This window comes from Salvelinus alpinus, chromosome 8, assembly GCF_045679555.1.
Source record: "Salvelinus alpinus chromosome 8, SLU_Salpinus.1, whole genome shotgun sequence".
NCBI lineage: Eukaryota > Metazoa > Chordata > Actinopteri > Salmoniformes > Salmonidae > Salvelinus > Salvelinus alpinus.
The window spans coordinates 30499826-30522250 of NC_092093.1; the positions used below are offsets into that span (position 1 = coordinate 30499826).

At 42.6% G+C, this 22425-nt stretch overlaps 1 protein-coding gene across 2 annotated transcripts in view; it reads right to left on the reverse strand.

Moving 5' to 3' along the window:
- The window catches only part of LOC139582905 (EH domain-containing protein 3), a 36464-nt gene that overhangs the window by 8039 nt on the left and 6000 nt on the right, over positions 1-22425 (reverse strand). For both annotated transcript variants that reach the window (XM_071413350.1, XM_071413349.1), the window contains 3 exons: positions 19182-19358; positions 16173-16270; positions 4688-5100 (listed from right to left, as the gene is read on the reverse strand). In XM_071413350.1, the coding sequence (XP_071269451.1) occupies positions 4688-5100; positions 16173-16270; positions 19182-19358 (688 nt within the window). The remainder of the gene's footprint in view (positions 1-4687; positions 5101-16172; positions 16271-19181; positions 19359-22425) is intronic.

A 22425-nucleotide genomic window follows, 5' to 3' on the forward strand; every position in this document is an offset into this window, starting at 1 on the left:
TGGTGGTTTAATTAAAGAACAAAATCTTCAGGCAAAGAAACTAAATCCACAATGTCCAAAAATAAAGCCAAGAGGCACAAAATGGAAATCCTCCAAAATACAAAAGAAACTCCACAAAGTGGTAAAAAACAGCAGGGAAAAACAAACCTCAAAAGACTACTCAAATAATACACAAGAACTAAACCAGAGAACCTCTGGAAAATCCAACAAGAGAAATATCTGAATAAAACAAGGCTTGGGCTGGGGCTGGGTGCTAACTTACAAACACTGAGCCAGGAACTGAGGAACACACAGGGTTTAAATACTAACAAGGGAATGACCTACAGGTGCAAACAATAATAAGAGCAAGAAAAACAAAAGGTACAAAAAAGGTGCAATGGGGACATCTAGTGACCAAAACCCGAACAGTCTTGGCCAAAACCTGACAAGGGGTGAAAATAACAAATTACAAATACTCTTGTTACAGGAATTGAGTATCTTTTCCGAGTACTTGTACTTTCTTTTGTATTTTTCAAAGGCAGCCATTTTACTTGAACATGTTTTGTAGTATTGTGGTTTTGTAGTATTCCATAATATTAGATCATGAGGGCATGGAAAGTTTTGGAGAGCCCCTTGAAGGCAGAAAAGAAAATGCTCATTGTTGTTTAGTCAGTCACGCATCGCCGCACCCATACAGGCCAATCAAGCTGTCCATACAAACTGAACGATGATGGTCGAAAGATTTTCAAAAAGTCAAAAAGAATTTAGCTAGTTTAGTTTGAGATAACTAGCTAGCTATGAATGATCAAAAATGTCGTTATGGATGGCTTTAGCAGCTAGTATAGCTAGCTATCTAATAGTCTAACTTACGTATGTTAGTGTTAGCCTAGTTGTCTAGCATGCTAATGTTAGCAAGCTATCCTTGCAGCTAAGTTAGCTGCGCCTATAACGTTGTTAGTGTACACAATAGGTACAGCTAGACATGGAATCATCTCAACATTAGACAACATTTAGGTCTGAGAACATCTGACCAACTCACTTCAGTCTCAGTATCTGAGAATAACAAGCATGGAAAGTATGGGCTATTGTAATGTCAGTGATATGAAGTTGCCACCTAAAGCAGAATTTGCTGAAATATTCAATATGTGGATGTTTTGTATTTGTAACTATACAGGATTGGTCTACCTGAAGCATCATCTTGACACAATAACAGAAAGTGAGACAGAGCAACAGAGGCAGCATTCAACTGATTAAGAGGATTTTTCTTCATCACTGACGCCCAAAAGGTCACCAGGTACAGGGGAGCTGGATGGGTACCTTGCCTGTGTGTCAGATAAGATGGACTTGCTTCATTCCTTTCCATACAGACAGAAAGGAATTAAACTCCGCTTTCAGATGTGTGTCCCTCAAACTGAACAGAGGCCTGCCTTCCTTGTGAGCATATTTTTAGCTGTGTTGGACTGCTCTTCACTGCAAAGAGAGCCAGGACAGATTCTATTCACTTGGAAAATCAGCTCCTGCGGAAACTGAACAGCAAGTTCAGAGATAAGTGAAGGCATTAGAACAGAACTCCTTTGTTTTTGCTCAAGGAACACTACAAAACCTAATGTACTCTGTACATGTAGCCTATATACACTCAAACTGGCCAGTTTATTAGGTACACCACTCCATTCACGAAAATGTATCGCTCCTACAGACTGTGAGTCACGTGGCCATGGCTTGCTATATAAAGCAGGCAGACAGGCATCAAGGCATTCAGTTACTGTTCGATTGAATGTTAGAATGGGCAAAACGAGTGACCTAAACAACATCCCTGTGCAACATCCACCAACTTCCCTGTGGAACGTTTCTCACATCTTGTAGAATGCCATGAAGAATTCAGGATCTTCTGGAGGCAAAGGGGTGACCGACCCTACATCCCCTTCTCTATTTCAGTGGGGTTTGCTCAATCTTTATTTCCATGGTGTTCTGTTGTTGCCTCCAAGGCTAATTTGACATCAAATCCTTTAGGTAGGTCCAGTGCCCTGGCACTCCCCATTTAGCATTGAGAGAGTGAGAGAATGAAAGAAAGAGGGAGTTTGTGAGTGAGAGAAAGAGGGAGTTTGTGAGTGAGGGAAAGAGGGAAAGAGGGATGGAATGACTGGGGAAAAGTGATTTGTTTATGTACTTGATTTTGTATTGCTTATAATTCATCAATAAATTAATTACTTTGAATGTTTCATGTATTTTTTAAATATGAATAGTATTGACAAATCCTTTGTTTTTTATATACAGATGTGCCTTGCTGCAACAAAAAACAAACTTATTTAATACTGAATTTCCTCTCTTCTTTTTTTCAATTTATTGCAAGGAAAAAATGATGTGTAACAACGTTCAGGTAACCTTAGCTATAAGGTCAACATTTTTATTTTAAAGGTATACTACATTACTTTCACTCGGAGTACTATTTAAATGAGCTACTTTTTACTTTTACTTGAGTTGTTTTTTTACACCAGTAGTTTTACTTCCACTTGAGTAAAATGTCATTAAAGTAACAGTACTTCTACTTTGGCGGATGGATGAGCACACTGCTGCTTATAGCAGATCAAGACTACCTCTCTGGTCAGGACAGGAGACATGACAGGGATCAGGAACCAGGGGACAGGGAATAGGGGGGCAGTCGCAGTGGAGGCTGCTAAGGGGAGGACAGCTCATAATAATGACCGGAATGGTATCCTTCCATTTACTCCATTCCAGCCATTATTATGAGCCGTCCTCCACTCAGCAGCCTCCACTGGACAGGGGGAGGTTGAGGGTGGGTTGCCATCTCCACTCAAGGTGGCCACCTGTCTGGGTGCGATTCCATGGACTGTGGCCAAAACACGCATGCAAAGGCACACACACACCCTTCAGGACATCATGTTGAACAGCCAGGTACTGTAGAGGAGGGCCCTACAGTACCTGAATTTGTCCAATAGAAACTCTTGGTTTGCTTTGGTTTGTTTCTTAAACAGTAAAAGGATTCCGTAATGAATACACCCTAGGTCTCATTGTTATTAGAACAAACACTTCTGATGCTCTCTCAAGGTCTTTCTGCACATAATTCAATATCCCCCCACCTCCCTGCTTGGCTCTACTATCCAACTCCCTCTATCCATCCCTCCCCCAGCCACAGATCATGCCTATACACATCTGGATCCAGTTGAATCCTACTGTAAGGTCAGGGACATCCCAGAAATAATGACAAGCTCATCAATTCAAATCAAATCAAATGTATTTATATAGCCCTTCTTAGATCAGCTGATATCTCAAAGTGCTGTACAGAAACCCAGCCTAAAACCCCAAACAGCAAGCAATGCAGGTGTAGAAGCACGGTGGCTGGGAAAAACTACCTAGAAAGGCCAAAACCTAGGAAGAAACCTAGAGAGGAACCAGGCTATGAGGGGTGGCCAGTCCTCTTCTGGCTATGCTGGGTGGATATTATAACAGAACATGGCCAAGATGTTCAAATGTTCATAAATGACCAGCATGGTCAAATAATAATAATAATTATTATTATCAATTAAACACTCCCCACTGTTTGTGATCACAAACACCCCCTCTGTTCATTTAGCTATAGGGCGATAATATTGTACTGCAAATCATGTTTGCCTGAGACACCACAATAATTGGCGGCAACACAATATGGTCACAACTCACGGCTACGTCACCACAGAGGCAGGGTGGTGTTGGGGTTTATGGCTGTCTGGGAGGGTTATATACTCAGCCATGAGGAGTGAGATTCATCATGAAGCTGAATGTTAATCATCTGATGGTATTGGACACACCCGGAGCCTAAATGACCTGTCTTTATCCTGACCACTGCTGTGATCCCTGGATGCTCGTCCATCAGTCAGCCAGTAGGCCTTGACCACAGAACAACTCACCTTGCAATTTATTTTTCTATCTAGCTTGGAAAAAATGAGTCATCAATATAATGACTTTTAAAACCTAGTCCTTGTGGAATGATTTCTATTGCTGTAAAATTATCACCATCGCCCAACAGTTTTTTATTGACTAGTAAAAAATCAAATAAAAATAGGATTTGTTTCCAAACTGCATGATGTGAGTTATAAAAAAAAAACATTTCTGTGTCCTGGGAAAAAAATCATGCTCCCAAAAAATGTAAGATACATCTGGGGTTGAAGTTAGGGTTTTTCCATGACCAACTGCATCTCAAACCCACTTGCAATCAAGTCTCTATGTCAAGTGAACAGTAGTGACCTATGACTGATAATTGATGTGGTATGACTTTGGGTTCTCAGTGCCACCAATGCTTTATGACTCTATTAGAGTGTAGCTCAGCTGTGAAGGTACCCGGGTACAGCCACTGTACCAGCCTTCATCTCACCACACAGTCACATAATGTTCCCCTGGGGAGAGGGTTGGCAGCTCGCTTAGTAGGGGAAGGTTATCGTATCCTAACAAAGTGGGTGTGATTGCACTCATTACTCTTGCATAGTGAGTCTACTGTATTATATTTCCTGGTCAGTCAGGGCAACTGTATGGTCTCTCTTGAGATTCTATTCCATTCAAAGACCTCTTTAAAAAATACTATTCTTCTCTTTGGAAAAATGACTTAATACTTAATAAAAGAGAACTTTCTAGTCAGACCAAAATGACATTGTGCTTAGGAGTACTTTCCACTCTTTTCTGAGAGAATGTGTGCGTGCATGTAGTCAGCGCTTACCTTGGCGAGCCGTGCCCTCTTGATGAGGTCGTTGAGCTTCCTGAGGGCAGCGTTGCGGGGCAGTGACTGGATGTCCTTGAACAGGTCCTGCTCCTCCGCCTCAAACAGTTTACGGTTGTCAGGGATGAGCAATGGGTGTGACCAGAACGACCCGATATAGACACGGATGACCTCAGGCGTGTTGACGATCTTCCCCAGCGACCACATGAGGGCGCCATAAACCCTCATCAGCTGCTGCGTCTCGATCTGGTCAGCCTTGTTAAGAACCACCCGGATCTTGTCTTCGTGGTTCTTCAGGGCCTTGATGACCTCCGAGAACTCGTCTGAGATGTCTAGCTTGTGGGCGTCGAACAGGAGGATGATGCGGTCCACGCGTTCGGCGAACCACTCTAAAACGGCTGCGAAGTCGTAGCCTGGAGAGGGGGGTGAGGGAGGTGTGGGGGTGAGAGGGGGGTGAGGGGTAGTTGAGGGAGATAGGCAGGGTCAACAACCGGCAGAACATCAACAGTACAGACTCTTGGAGGGCCAGAGCGATCCAGTGGCATCCAGCTAAGTAACCAGAAGAATTTTGTAAACTTGGGAGGCCTGCTATTGCTCAAGAGGACAAACAGTATGACACGTCATAAATTCCTAAAGACAAAAGTTAAAATCACTATCTGAGATAGCGGCTGAAAGCCTGAAAAACATGATCCAATGGTTGATCATTTGGTGCCTCTCCCTTATCTTACCATTAAGCAGTGAGAACATGATTTCTAAAGCCAATATTAATCTGTCTTGTCTTCACTTCTTGCTTAACTATGTGCTCACTTCATGCTAATACAGTGGATTGAGGAGAATGAGGGTGCTTTCTTTAACCCCAGTCTGAGGAGCAGGGAAGGACAAGAAGGGGCTGAATGACTCAGCATATGGCTTCATGACCTCCTCTCCTACCCTCAACCTCGCTAGCTGGATAACAGGCTTTACACTGAGTGGGAGACTGAACCACTTTATTCTCCTCCTGCATCTATCTCCCAGCAGCAGATAGGGAGAGAGAAGACAGGCATTTCAGGCGAGAAGGAGAATCCCCCAAACGACTGCTAATCTAATGGAGCAATTAGCTGTCTAATCTGAAGCCAGTGATCCGAGAAGCCCAGAGACGAAGAGAGCTGTCGGGGGAAAACAGATTTCAGCTCCAGAGAAATGAAAATGTACTCGTCTCTAGATAGCAGCAGGTGATGAGTACTAATGGATGAGTCCATTATCAAAGCATGTATTCCTAGTAGTGAAAGTAGCTAAGTCTCCCATTGACAAGATATCAGTGGTAGACATGGCTATCTTATTTGAATGCCATTGAAAGAAGCGTTTCCATTGGATGGGGAGAGTATTTCACTGTGTTAATTGGAAGCAGACCTGCAGTCAGCCAGTAAGTCAGAGAGTTGACCTTGGGCACCGCACTCTCTCTCTCCGCTCCATTCCTAACTCTAACTGGCTGGGACTTAAGTGGGGAAAATCACATTATAAAAACGACTAATATAAGGTTCTGCTCAAAGAGCTTGGCTTCCAGAAATGAATGTGTGTGCTGTGTACTCAACGTAATATAACAATGGGTCAGGGAACTACACACAACATATGTGACATAGCATTATGAGGAGAATAAAGAAACATACAGTATGAGTACACCTTGAAGAAAACTAAGCATCTGTTTAAAACACACATGTAAAAGTTGTTGAATGTAAAATGAGACAATGGAATGATCTATGAAATCAAAAAGAATAGAAGACAACCCAGGACTTTCATTGCAGGTCTATTGTTTGTGCATAGGCACATCATAGACACAGAAACACAACCTCAAGCTGTTTGCGCTGAGATGTATTTCAATATCAAGACACATAGCATCTATCAAGTGAAACACCACTCTTCTCCAACCCTACTCCAACTCCAGGGGTGCATGGCAGAGCTCCTCCTTACCTTGGTGCACTTACAGCTGAGGGGAAGATTTCCACAGAATTCCCAGAATTGGAGAAGGTACTGTACCAGAAGTTGGGATTAGTGGGTTAATGTTGCTCAAATCACAGGCATGGAATATGGCAGCCAGGGCCATGTTTCCAGGGAAGGATTCTATTCCATGCCGATACAGGATAGAAACGCAGAGGCCTCATCCCTGATGATTTGGCAGTTTCACTATGGGCCTTTATTGTTACCTTCTGTGGGGATAGACAGAACACCTGTCTCACCTTTTCGTAGGAGGCATTTTATCATTAGCGCTTACGTGCTACTCCATACCCTTGCTAGTGTTTCTCTAGTTCTCAAGTATATTGACTAGACTTACTATTGACTATGGACCAACTACCGGTATTACTATAAGGGCTTAAACAGAAATAAACACTCAAGGCTCCTTTGCCTCTGGAGGGAAATATAGGCTGCAGTACAGTAAGTCAGAGACCATACGTGAATAATGGGCAGGACAATAAGAGCAGTGAAACTGGTTGGAGGACCATGGCACTGATTTATAACGATGGGGCACAGTAAGCTGTTAATGTCAAGGGACCCAGGTATTTTAGGCCTGGCTTGACGCAGCACTGCAGAAATCCCATAGGGTCTACTGTAGTATAGGCAAGCTGCGTTGGTTAACACTGCGGTTGTTTAAAGTCGGACTTTCACTACAATACCTCCATATGGGCATTTACGATACTCGCTATAGCCGGGTCCATGTTCATTCGCAGCTGTACACGGGAAGAAAGAGACACAAACAGAGGTGAAAAATGAAAAGAAAGAAAAGGGGGGGGTTCAGTGCTTCAAGTCAACATGGATGGGTGTGTGTGGGTGAATGTTGTACATTGTGATTATCATAATACAGTCTAGTAATGGACCTCTCCAGAACCGAAACACAGTCAGGGTCCTGACAGAACAGAAAACCAAATGTTGAAGAAAAGATGTTTTAAAAAATTACAGGTGGAAATAAGAGAAATCTGTATTCTGCCTGTAGACAGCTCCTGGTATAACTTCTATTTACCAACCCATTGTATTTAGACAAGTTAAGATGACACACAAACAACGAAGACCACATTTCCTGTGGGGTTGCTACAGCAACAAGAGAAACGGTAACATTCACACTCTGAGAGACAGGCGTCAGAGAGATTCAAGAACAGACCCCCCACACATAGTTACACATCACAATCACATGCAGACTTAAACACACCAAGAATCAGACACACACACACACACACACACACACACACACACACACACACACACACACACACACACACACACACACACACACACACACACACACACACACACACACACACACACACACACACACACACACACACACACACACACACACACACACACACACACACACACACACACACACACACACAGCTGTGCTGACTTAAATAAGGTAAGATCATTTTGTTCTACACTTTGGTTTTACGTGGGTGAACAGCCATAGCCGAATACAGTTGAAAGTTGAAACTATTTTTCAAGTAGTTTAACTATAATTCAAAAGGCACTCGCACATCTGAGCTGGGCAATCTTTTTTGCAGGTGCATGAAAACAGTTGAATAAGATGAGAATAAATAAGAAACCTGCACACTGCTCTTGCTAGTATCACTGCTCTTTATTAAGCCTTAGGTAAAGCGTAAAAAGCAGTGATACTAGCAAGAGCAGTGTGCAGGCTTCTTATTTTTTCTCAAGTAGTTTAACTATAAATTAAGAATGAAGGCAGTGAGAAATCTATTGCTATTGGAAGCATGATGAAAGTTGGCTTGCTACAGAGAACACTATGCCAAGGCAAGAAATGAAAGAAGTCATACAGTCCACGAACCTGGAACCAATCTTCTGTCTGTCGGCTCTGCTACCTAATTAGTTGGAAAGAGTGACATTGTCCTAATGTCCATTCCCAAGTCTATCCAAAGGTAACAAGTGTCAGATAAAAATTCCCACTTTCCTCACATCATTGACTTGCAACCAAACTAAACACACAAACAGCTAGTCAACTAGCGCTGTGACTTTGCCTACACTTGGGCTTCAGAAGCCATAGAAAGTGATTGGAATATCAGATCGAGGAATCCATCATTTTCCACAGTTCAATGACAGTTCACAAGTAAGGGATAGTCTTCATGTCTTTTCCTAGCACTGTACTTCCGACTCCTGGCCCCTCAGAGGTTTAACTGTGTTACTGGTTGACATGGGAACGCAGGCTTGGCCCTTGGTTATGAAAATACGCTGCAATCAGACACTTATTCACTTAGGGCAGGCATGTGTTCTGCTGAAGATGACTATTGTGTTGCCTGAAAGGGTGGAAAAACACTCAGTAAATAAATAAATGAAATAGAAACTGTGCATCTCTTTGTTAGATTCAAATTAAGTAAGCTGAAAAGTTATGATCAAATGCTTTATAGATTTGAAAGAATTGATACACTCAGTGGACCTTTCAGTGATGGTGTTTATTGTGACAGATTTTGTCATGTATGCCTAAACAAATGTCCTCATCAAACTTTATCTAGCCAGACCCGTACCTCACCGTACCACTTCATTACATTGGGACAACAGGTGCAAGCCATCCAGAATGAGGGAATCTGCTAGGCACAGAATATAACATCATTATTGCTGTAATAGTACCAAGGGCTGGTAATAGTGGGCTGGTAATAGTGGGCTGGTAATAGTATTTTCCTCAGGATATGAGCATGGTGTAGGAGTCCTGGCCTGGTGTAGTGGAGGTCTGTGCGGCCTGGCCCAGCAGAAAGAGAGGCTTCTCTGGGGAGAGAGAGGTGTTGGCTGAGTGTCAGTGAATGCTCCCAGCTGCTAAAACTAACAGCAGCCCTTCTGCCAGGCCAGGCCTCTAATACAGCCCAGAGACTAGAGGATAGAACAGCTCTATAGCAGATATAACACAGCTATACTGGAGATACGTGGTTAAAAAGCTCCAAATCATTTGCTGAATTACTCTTAAAAAGCCTTTATTATACTGGGGTTAAATGTTTTCCCCTAAAGGTTAAAAACAACAGCCTTTATCAGGGTATCCTACTGTAGCAAAAGCTGTCCATAAACTAACCAATACTCTATCTCTCTATTAGTTTGTGGGCTTAGAGACGTCTCTATTATTGTCCCTTCTGGGCATCCTTACTGAGGTCATTATCCTTCCCATCTGCCAGGTAAGTCTGTGTTTTTAAGAAGTCTGATTCTCTCTCGGCTCTCTCTCCCATGGCTCAGTTCTAAGCATAGACAGATGGTCACCCACCTTGTACTGATGTGCTACTGTGCTATTAAGGGGGAAGGTGTGCAATATACTTGTTCGGAGTGATAAAAAGGCTTCCTGTGGCAACGCTCCGCCTGTCCCCATACACGTGTCCTTGTCCCTAGCCAACTGTTGCCAGGCCTCTGGCATTCTTTGTAGTTCCCAGAGATATGGCCTGTTTACTACTTAGCTACAAGTGGTACTAAAGCGTTCTACTTTCTGTGAGGGACTTGAAAGTATCAAGCAGTACTTGGCCCTCAACTTTAACCTGTTTCAAACTCATTTCACTCTTCCCTAAATCCTTGACACAAGCCATCTTATTAAATTGGTGATTTGTAACATAAACATGTTCATGAGTGAACATATGGAAATGTGTCCACTTATTCAGGAATCCTAAGAACATTAACAGGCTGTGAAAAGTATCCTCAGGCCTGTCCGCTGCAGTGCTGTACGTAGGATCCTAAGCTGTGCTGCTTTATTGAAACAGAAACAGGGTTGTCTGCCAAACCTGCACTAAGCGCACTCAGCACTATTAACCCCACAGACACGCTCAGGCCAACACGCAGCACAGTAGGAGAGAGAACAAAACAGCAGCAAATACATGCTGACACACATGCACGCAAACACACAAACACACATACACACCTGTCTCCTCTAAAAGGATTACAATGCTTGTTAAGCATCTTGTCAACACATGACTACAACCTTTCTCCAAACCACATTCAAAACACATTAGGCCTACTCATTCAAGGGGGTTTCTTTATTTTTACTATTTTCTACATTGTAGAATAATAGTGAAGACATCACAACTATGAAATAACACATTTGGAATCATGTAGTAACCAAAAAAGTGTTAAATTAAAATATATTTTATATTTGAGATTCTTCAAAGTAGCAACCCTTTGCCTTGATGACAGCTTTGCACACTCTTGGCATTCTCTCAACCAGCTTCATGAGGAATGCTTTCCAACAGTCTTGAAGGAGTTCCCACATGTGCTCTTCCTTTACTCTGCAGTCCAACTCATCCCAACCCATCTCAATTGGGTTGAGGTTGGGTGATTGTGGAGGCCAGGTCATCTGATGCAGCACTCCATCACTCTCCTTCTTGGTCAAATAGCCCTTACACAGCCTGGAGGTGTGTTTTGGGTCATTGTCCTTTTGAAAAACAAATGTCGCTGCAGAATGCTGTGGTAGCCATGCTGGTTAAGTGTGCCTTGAATTCAAAATAAATCGCTGACAGTGTCACCAGCAAAGCAACCCCACACCATCACACCTCCTCCTCCATGCTTCACGGTGGGAACCACACATGCGGAGATCCTTCGTTCACCTACTCTGCGTCTCACAAAGACACGGCGGTTGGAACCAAAGATCTCAAATTTGGACTCATCAGACCAAAGGACAGCTTTCAACCGGTCTAATTTCATAATAGCGCTTGATGGTTTTAGTGACTGCACTTGAAGAAACTTTAAAAGTTCTTCTGACTGACCTTCATGTCTTAGAGTAATGATGGACTGTCGTTTCTCTTTGCTTATTTGAGCTGTTCTTGCCATAATATGGACATGGGTATTTTACCAAATAGGGCTATCTTCTGTATACCACCCCTACCTTGTCCCAACACAACTGATTGGCTCAAACACATTAAGAAGGAAAGAAATTCCACAAATGAACTTTTAACATGGCACACCTGTTAATTGAAATGCATTCCAGGTGACTACCTCATGAAGCTGGTTGAGAGAATGCCAAGAGTGTGCAAAGATCAAAGCTGTCATCAAGGCAAAGGGTGGCTACTTTGAAGAATCTCAAATATAAAATATATTTTGATTTGAACACTTTTTTGGTTACTACATGATTCCATATGGGTTATTTCGTAGTTTTGATGTCTTCACTATTATTCTACAATGTCAAACATAGTAAAAATAAAGAAAAACACTTGAATGAGTAGGTGTGTCCAAACTTTTGACTGGTACTGTATAATATTCTTATTTTCAATAAAAGTGACTCCAAAATGATACAATACATTATTTACCATTAATTTCTATTGGGCACAAAATCATCTGAAACACAACCAAAACAAACAGCAAATGCATCCAACAAATGTGTAGTTAAAAGCTTGATGTAGTCACTGTGTGCTGTGAATATGGGACCAAATACTTAACATTTTACTACTTTAATACACATAAGTGAATTTGTCCCAATACATTTGCTCCCCTAAAATGGGGGAACTATGTACAAAAAGTGCCGTAATTTCTAAACGGTTCACCCGATATGGATGAAAATACCCTAAAATTATAGCTGACAGCCCAAAGAAGAAAAAAATTATTCACTGTCTCAATAATTACGGAGTGCATTGTATATGCTATTATTAGTGACTGGTCAGCCTATGGCAGCCTGCTAGGATAAAAGTGATAAGCACCATATATGTCCACTGCAGTCCTGATGTCCTTGTTGATAAGAAGGCTGGAACACTGTGACATCATGGTGACATTGATCACTACTCCACTATCCACTCTGCCATCCTCAGAAACACACAGAGCCATTCAGAATAGCAGAGGACATAACTGCAGGTATATGTACATACTGTACTTTGCAGTATTGGAACAACTATGAGAGTCATAAGTGAAATAAAACCCCATTTTTTTTATTAGGATTAACCAGAGTGTACTCAGTGACTGACATACAATGGTCTTTACTGTTCAATGGAATTCATGTGGAAAGAGCTGGTGGGCCATGTTACACTTAAGTGATAATGCCCGAGAAGCTGATAATGCCCAAACACTGGCTTCTCTGGCATTATCACTTTTATACAACAGGTTACCAACATACTCAAATAATGATGAACATATTTTAATTAAAAACTTTATTTTGATGAATTTATTCATGCTATTTCATCCTTCCACAAGATATAGTCCCGACACAAATCTAGGGTTGCTACCCAAGCCGGTTGGTCGACCCAGCCATTCAGTCTTTTTGTTCTGTATCTATGGACACGACCCAGACGTTCGTTCTAAATGTTCCATTGCCGTATTGGCTGGCAACATTCTTATCCCTTGCTTGCTAGCTAGCCAACTACAACTAACTTACAGTCACATCAAACAGTGCAGCCAGAATAACAACGAAGTAGCTGCATTTGCATTTGTTTAAACTGTTTCTAGTGACATATATTTGGATACATACATAACAATGAGCTAATGATGCGCGATTTCACCTGGCATAGAAAATGTGCTCTCTCGTCAGGACACTGTTGTTCAGAGGAGCTAGCCAACCACACAGCTAACACAATCACTTCAAACTGAAGCTGGAAAGATTTCAAACAAGCTGCACGTCATTTTGTTTGACCTGTTTTTCTATTGATAGTTATTTGTACAGTTGAAGTCGGAAGTTTACATACACCAAACACATTTAAACTAAGTTTTTCACAATTCCTGACATTTAATCCTTGTAAAAATTCCCTGTCTTAGGTCAGTTAGGATCACCACTTTATTTTATGAATGTGAAATGTCAGAATAATAGTAGAGAGAATTTATTTCAGCTTTAATTTCTTTCATCACATTCCCAGTGGGTCAGAAGTTTACATACACTCAATTAGTATTTGGTAGCATTGCCTTCTAAATTGTTTAACTTGGGTCAAACGTTTTGCGTAGCCTTCCACAAGCTTCCCACAATAAGTTGGGTGAATTTTGGCCCATTCCTCCTGAGAGCTGGTATAACTGAGTCAGGTTTCTAGGCCTCCTTGCTCGCAAACGCTTTTTCAGTTCTGGCCACAAATTTTCTATAGGATTGAGGTCAGGGCTTTGTGATGGCCACTCCAATACCTTGACTTTGTTGTCCTTAAGCTATTTTGCCACAACTTTGGAAGTATGCTTCTGGTCATTATCCATTTGGAAGACCCATTTGCGACCAAGCTTTCACTTCCTGACTGATGTCTTGAGATGTTGCCTCAATATATATAATTTTCCTCCCTCATGATGCCATCTATTTTGTGAAGTGCACCAGTCTCTCCTGCAGCAAAGCACCCCCACAACATGAGTCTGCCACCCCCGTGCTTCACAGTTGGGATGGTGTTCTTCGGCTTGCAAGCGTCCCCCCTTTTCCTCCAAACATAACGATGGTCATTATGGCCAAACAGTTCTATTTTTGTTTCATCAGACGAGAGGATATTTCTCCAAAAAGTACAATCTTTGCCCCCATGTGCAGTTCCAAACCATAGTCTGGCTTTTTTATGTGGTTTTGGAGCAGTGGCTTCTTCCTTGCAGGTTATGTCGATATAGAACTTGTTTTACTGTGGATATAGACTTTTGAACCTGTTTCCTCCAGCATCTTCACAAGGTCCTTTGCTGTTGTTCTGGGATTGATTTGCACTTTTCACACCAAAGTATGTTCATCTCTAGGAGACAGAACGCGTCACCTTCCTGAGCGGTATGACGGCTGCGTGGTCCCATGGTGTTTACACTTGTGTACTGTTGTTCGGAAATTGCGTTCGGAAATTGCTCCCAAGGCTGAACCAGACTTGTGGAGGTCTACAATTCTTATTTCTTTTGATTTTCCCATGATGTCAAGCAAAGAGGAACTGGGTTTGAAGGTAGGCCTAGAGATACATCCACAGATACACCTCCAATTGACTCAAATGATGTCAATTAGCCTATCAGAAGCTTCTAAAGCCATGACATTTTTATGGAATTTTCCAAGCTGTTTGAAGGCACAGTCCACTTAGTGTATGTAAACTTCTGACACACAGGAATTGTGATACAGTGAATTATAAGTGAAATAATCCGTCTGTAAACAATTGTTGGAAAAATGACTTGTGTCATGCACAAAGTAGATGTCCTAACCGACTTGCCAAAACTATAGTTTGTTAACAAGAAATTTGTGTAGTGGTTGAAAAACTAGTTTTAATGACTCCAACCTAAGTGTATGTAACCTTCCAACTTCAACTATATATATCCATAAAAATGATGCTGATTCATGATTTCGACTGGCTAAGAAAAGCTGCCTACCTGTCTGTCTCATCCTGCCTCCCAACACCTTCATTGCTATGGGACAGCTGGCGATCGAATTTGAATATTGAAACAATGTTGCAAATGTCGGAGAGACAGACAGCAAGGTCTGTATAAATCTCTGCTTTTGAAAAACTAAATGTTATTCTAAAAGAAATGTGAGATAATGTCTAGATGCTTTTTATAGTGGAGATCAAGTTTATAAATTGCCTGGCTGGGCTGATGAGGTGAAATGAGGTGAAATGAGACAGTGGATTGCGCAGTTAGATGGAACAGAGTAAATAGGCATTTTAACATCATAGATTTAGCCAGTGGTAACTTGTGGAATAGACACAGGCTGGAATGCAGTTTTAACCAATCAGCATTCAGGATTAGACCCACCCGTTGTATAAAATCCCATAAACATATGGGTGTCGTATACACTATCTCTCTCTGTGATATCTGGTGTCTTTCAACACATTATGATTGAACGCAGACTAAAACCCTGCCTCAGCTACATGTTTCCCTGACTTCCTACATGTGGTTTTAAAGGTCAGTCATGAGAAGCAGGATATCTGAAGCTTGCTTGCTATTTCCACCACAAACATAGGAACCCTATGGGAATGAAGGTTCAAAAGTGTACTGGAAAATGCTAATAAAGTAATTACAGAAGTGGTGTAAGAAGTGTGGAAGCCACGATGTTTTGATACAGAACTGGTTATGCAAATCCCTCAGTGGGTTCAACAGCACAGGTCTGGTTTTACGTCACCACATTATCATGCAAATATTTTCCGTTAGGAAATTGGTTGTAATGAAGCTAAGAAAACAGAGCTAAAGCTGCCTTACTACAGTATGTCCGCCAGCAGTAACAGATGTTGCGTTTTTCAAGGACATACTTTCTTTGCTACAGACTGTTTTGCACTATCACGATATATGAAATAGTTTAGCAAACAGCACTGCTAACATTAGAATAGAGCACTACTTTCTCCCGGGTCTTGCTTTTGTACACATTTGCATTATGACTATTTCTGTAGTAGTAAATATAGGGTTTTCAGTCAGATTTCTTTCTTCTCGCTATGTTGTGCAATAAAAACACTGCTGTACTTGTGTCAGTGAATGGTTTGATCTCTAACTCCTGAGGGTGACCATCCTGGACTGAGTGAATGTGTGAAAGACGGGTGGAGGGGTTGGGAGAGAGGTGGCGGGATGGAGGGGTTGGGAGAGAGGTGGAGGGGTAGAGGGGTTGAGACAGGGGTGGAAGGGTTGAGAGAGGGGTAGAGAGCCGTACCTCTGCTGATCCTCTGCTTCTCTCCAGACAGGATACCAGGAGTATCTATCACACTGATGCTCTCGAGAACAGGGTTGGGAAGCTGGGCACACACAAACCTACAGAACACACAGACATGGCCATAGACATGGTCAGATAGATAGCCCAACACTGAAGAATACAACACTGAAAAATACGGAGCTTACATGATCAAATCTGACACAGAAAAAGAGTTGGCCGGACATAAGACCAACAGACAGACCGACTCACAGATGGACAAATAGACACACAGACAGATAGGTATCCTTCATGTAAAATAAAGTATTGACCACTTTGAACCAAATCATACTTCCTAAACCACAGGAGGTGGTGGCACATTAATTGGGAAGGACAGGCTCGTGGGAATGGCTGGAGTGGACTAAGTGGAACAGTATCAAAAACACCAAACACATGGTTTCCATGAGTTTGATGCCATTCCATTCACTCCGTTTCAGCCATTACTACCATTAGCCTCCACTGTCCTAAACATAGTAATAATTCTCACTTTCATGTACTGAGGGGAAATGACCGGTCTGATATAGCCTTTCAAGACAAGCCAAGACTGAGTGAGCTTGGTGTCTTGAAGCATGTGAACTGTTCCCAGAAACGTGTGTAATTTTTTTGGCTGGTTCTCAATGGACCTCTTGGACTAAAATATGTTTTATATCCCCTTTGGTCATTTCAAACTCAAAGGGCAAAATAAGACATACATTCAATTTACCAATTTACAGTATAAAGCATATTCTTGCATCTAGATAGTGGTTACTGTAACACAGGAAGGCTGCTGCAGACTAGAATGCTGCTGCAGACAGGATGTTAGGCCTACTCGTCTGCAAGATGCACCATGCAGCAGAGGGCTTCTCATGCAGTGGCAGTTCTAGACCATTTCAACTGGGGGGGCCAAGCTGGGGACAGTTGTACTGTTAGAGGGGCCAGTTACATTAGACGTTATTGTTGTCATTTTGTGTTCTTCACTGCATTGCAGGCATTAGCAGGCAAAATACCATGTTCCGCGTTGCCACAGTCTAATGACGGATGTAAAAAAATAACGATAGCAAAAATTTGTTATGTAAAAATTATTTCATACTCCACATTTAGGGGGGCCACAAGGGGGTCCAAAATTGTTGTCACTTGACTTATTCCACATGTATTAAATATAATTGTTTATCATCCATCTACACACAATACCCCATAATGACAAAGTGAAAACATGTATATATTTTGATTTTAGCAAATGTATTGAAAATGAAATACAGAAATATCTAATTTACATAAGTATTCACACCCCTGAGTCAATACATGTTAGAATCACCTTTGGCACCGATTACAGCTGTGAGTCTTTCTGGGAAAGTCTCTAAGAGCTTTGCACACCTGGATTGTACAAGATCTGTCCATTATTCTTTTCAAAATTCTTCAAGCTCTTTCTAATTGGTTGTTGATCATTGCTAGAGAACCATTTTTAAGTCTTGTCATAGATTTTCAAGTAGATTTAAGTCAAAACTGTCACCCGGCCACTCAAGAACATTTACTGTCTTCTTGGAAAGCAACTCCAGTGTATATTTGGCCTTGTGTTTTAGGTTATTGTCCTGTCTACTGAAAAGTTCATTCAACTCCCAGTGTCTGGTGGAAAGCAGACTGAACCAGGTTTTCCTCTATGATTTTGCCTGTGCTTAGCTCCATTCTGTATATTTTTTATCCTGAAAACTCCCCAGTCCTTAACGATTACAAGCATACCCAAAACATGATGCAGCCACCATTATGCTTGAAAATATGGAGAGTAGTACTCAGTAATGTGTTGTATTGGATTTAATCCTTTTTAAATTCAGGCTGTAAAATGTGGAAAATGTCAAGGAGTGTGAATACTTTCTGAAAGCACTGTAAGAGCAAACAGACCCACTGACAGTCTGCAACTAAGGGGAAACCCTGAGCAGTGAGCAGAGGGAAATTCAATCAGAGGTGGAATGTAGAGCATGTGTGGCAGGTTCAGGAGTCTCTGGTCATGATATCATCCTGTGACATGGTAAACACAGCTCAACACAGCAACCGTTGAGAAAGGCTAAACTTAACTTTCACTCTCGCTCCTGCACTCATTCCGCCTCCCTCCCTTTCCTTTTCTCAAGGATGGTGAGTTTCATTTTTAAGTTTCATGACAACTTTATACAAAGGAGTATTCCAAAACATATTGGAATTTCAAATCAAATGGCATTCTGAAACTGATTGGAATTCAGCAAGAGCACAGAGAAGCACTCACAGGGATTACTAGCAGAGTTCTAGATAAAAATTCTAGCATTTGAGCCCAGAAAAAAATTAGGGGAACAACAAACTAAAAGCAAATTTGAAGAACTTCTCCTGGGGCCTTCAGAGTTTTTTTTCACATTCTGTCTTTGATGCACAAAATTAAACTTTTGGGGAGAAAGCTAATAAGTTACTGAACATTTACCCTGTCATCTTGGATAAGGCCACTAAAAACAACAAGTCATCATAAAATAAATCAGAACTGTGAGTTTTCATATGCTGTATAGACGGGCTGGCTGACAACATCACAAAAATGATGCTCACACATCGATGTGGCCGGAAGGCCTGCGTTGTTATGATTAGTTATGAACAGTCAGATAGCTAGCAACAATGACAAGAAGCTGCCATGTGGGGAATCATAGGTGGTTCGTTTTAGTTCATTGTATCTTGTTAGTGTCTTGTTTTGAGGTGTTTTGACTGATATCATGTCTATGCTATGGTTGAAATTCGCTAGCTAACCAACAACTGTAACAATGTATTTGAGAGATAACAAGTGCTCATTGTGCAAATGTACTTACGTTTTCAATAAACATTTGGAGACTAAATATAGTTTACATGTTGTCAACAGTCTATATCAACCCCATCTGTTTTGCACCATAGTTGTGCACGTGCCGGTTTTGTTGCTAAACAACCAACCCTTCTATAAAAACTTGAGTCATCCAACTAGAATACTTTAGTGGACTGCTGTAGTCTCACCTGTTGAGAAAGGCATTTCCGAAGGAGTTGAGCTTCCTAAAGGGTTTCTTGGGGTCGACAACTAGGGCGTTGCCAGGGATCACCCCCTCCGTGTCTCCATGCATCACTGCAATGAAGGAGTCTGTTGTGGGCTCCGGCCCAATCCGCATTCCAGGGAAATCCTGCTCCAACAGGTATCTGGGGAGTAATAGGAGAAATGGATGTCTGTTTATGCATTATTTTATTGTCCACTATCTTAGTTTACATTTTACATTACAGGCCCGGTACACCTACCAGTTACATAGTAAAATCGTACTTAACCATCTTTTTAAAAGAACATACTAACATTGTTGAATTATAGGGTCAAGGTCAAGAGTTTCATCGTCAATCAGTCCAAATTGACATTACAGATGTGTAAAAATGTAGTATAATTGTATAGAATGTGCAGAATCCTAGAAATGCATTGAATTGTAAATACTAGTAATTTATAACTGAACGTGTCCTTTTAAACTACTTTAAACCTTTAAAGCACTAACAGATGTGAGGTCAACCAGCTGATACTCTATATATCCACTCTACACACATCTTGTCATAGGGGTCAACAGTGCCAGTTAGTACTGTCTCTATGTTGACACTGTTTAAATCCATAATACAGTGCTATTGCAGCAGTAGACGGCCAACAGTAGATGAGCAGCACTGTCCAGAGCCAGATGTTTAACCTTCCCACAGCTCTGCCACTGAGGCTTCAGTGAGAGGAAGGGAGGCAGAGTGAAACTGGACTGATGGAGAGCACAGGGACTGCGCACGTGTGTTAGGAGACAGACCATAGAGGAAAGAAGGCCTGTGTTCTTTCATAGCACTGAGGACTGAGGAGTCAGCACACACACAAACACAGGCCTAGCTCTTTCCCTACCACTCTCCCTACTAGAGGTAGACCGATTCATCGGAATGGCCAATTAATTAGTGCCGATTTCAAATTTTCATAACACACACAAACCGATTTGGCCGTTTTTTAAATATTTTTTTTACACCTTTATTTAGCTAGGCAAGTCAGTTAAGAACACATTCTTATTTTCAATGACAGCCTAGGAACGGTGAGTTAACTGCCTTGTTCAGGGGCAGAATGACAGATTTTTACCTTGTCACCTCGGGAATTTGTTTTTGCAACCTTCCGGTTACTAGTCCAACGCTCTAACCACCTGCCTTACATTGCACTCCACGAGGAGCCTGCGTGGCAGGCTGACTACCTGTTATGCAAGGGCAGCAAGAAGCCAAGGTAAGTTGCTAGCTAGCATTAAACTTATAAAAAACAATCAATCTTCACATAATCACTAGTTAACTACACATGGTTGATGATATTACTACTTTATCTAGCGTGTCCTGCGTTGCATATAATCGATGCGGTGCCTGTTAATTTCTCATCGAATCACAGCCTACTTCGCCAAACAGGTGATGATTTAGCACTGTCGTTGCACCAAACCTAACCATAAACATCAATGCCTTTCTTTAAAATCAATACACAAGTATGTATTTTTAAACCTGCATATTTAGTTAGGTCAAAAGAGGAGAGGAGTGGAAAGAAGGAGGCAGAGAGGAATGAGTCAAAGGTAGACGTGGGGAGGTTAAAGTCACCCAGAACTGTGAGAGGTGAGCCATCCTCAGGAAAGGATGGTCCTCTATGGTCTGTCTCCTAACACACGTGCGCAGTCCCTGTGCTCTCCATCAGTCCAGTTTCACTCTGCCTCCCTTCCTCTCACTGAAGCCTGATAAGTTCCTTTCCTGAGGATGGCTCACCTCTCACAGTTCTGGGTGACTTTAACCTCCCCACGTCTACCTTTGACTCATTCCTCTCTGCCTCCTTCTTTCCACTCCTCTCCTCTTTTGACCTCACCCTCTCACCTTCCCCCCCTACTCACAAGGCAGGCAATACGCTTGACCTCATCTTTACTAGATGCTGTTCTTCCACTAATCTCATTGCAACTCCCCTCCAAGTCTCCGACCACTACCTTGTATCCTTTTCCCTCTCGCTCTCATCCAACACTTCCCACACTGCCCCTACTCGGATGGTATCGCGCCGTCCCAACCTTCGCTCTCTCTCCCCCGCTACTCTCTCCTCTTCCATCCTATCATCTCTTCCCTCTGCTCAAACCTTCTCCAACCTATATCCTGATTCTGCCTCCTCAACCCTCCTCTCCTCCCTTTCTGCATCCTTTGACTCTCTATGTCCCCTATCCTCCAGGCCGGCTCGGTCCTCCCCTCCTGCTCCGTGGCTCGACGACTCATTGCGAGCTCACAGAACAGGGCTCCGGGCAGCCGAGCGGAAATGGAGGAAAACTCGCCTCCCTGCGGACCTGGCATCCTTTCACTCCCTCCTCTCTACATTCTCCTCTTCTGTCTCTGCTGCTAAAGCCAATTTCTACCACTCTAAATTCCAAGCATCTGCCTCTAACCCTAGGAAGCTCTTTGCCACCTTCTCCTCCCTCCTGAATCCTCCTCCCCCTCCTCCCCCCTCCTCCCTCTCTGCTGATGACTTCGTCAACCATTTTGAAAAGAAGGTCGACGACATCCGATCCTCGTTTGCTAAGTCAAACGACACCGCTGGTTCTGCTCACACTGCCCTACCCTGTGCTTTGACCTCTTTCTCCCCTCTCTCTCCAGATGAAATCTCGCGTCTTGTGACGGCCGGCCGCCCAACAACCTGCCCGCTTGACCCTATCCCCTCCTCTCTTCTCCAGACCATTTCCGGAGACCTTCTCCCTTACCTCACCTCGCTCATCAACTCATCCTTGACCGCTGGCTACGTCCCTTCCGTCTTCAAGAGAGCGAGAGTTGCACCCCTTCTGAAAAAACCTACACTCGATCCCTCCGATGTCAACAACTACAGACCAGTATCCCTTCTTTCTTTTCTCTCCAAAACTCTTGAACGTGCCGTCCTTGGCCAGCTCTCCTGCTATCTCTCTCAGAATGACCTTCTTGATCCAAATCAGTCAGGTTTCAAGACTAGTCATTCAACTGAGACTGCTCTTCTCTGTGTCACGGAGGCGCTCCGCACTGCTAAAGCTAACTCTCTCTCCTCTGCTCTCATCCTTCTAGACCTATCGGCTGCCTTTGATACTGTGAACCATCAGATCCTCCTCTCCACCCTCTCCGAGCTGGACATCTCCGGCGCGGCCCACGCTTGGATTGCGTCCTACCTGACAGGTCGCTCCTACCAGGTGGCGTGGCGAGAATCTGTCTCCGCACCACGTGCTCTCACCACTGGTGT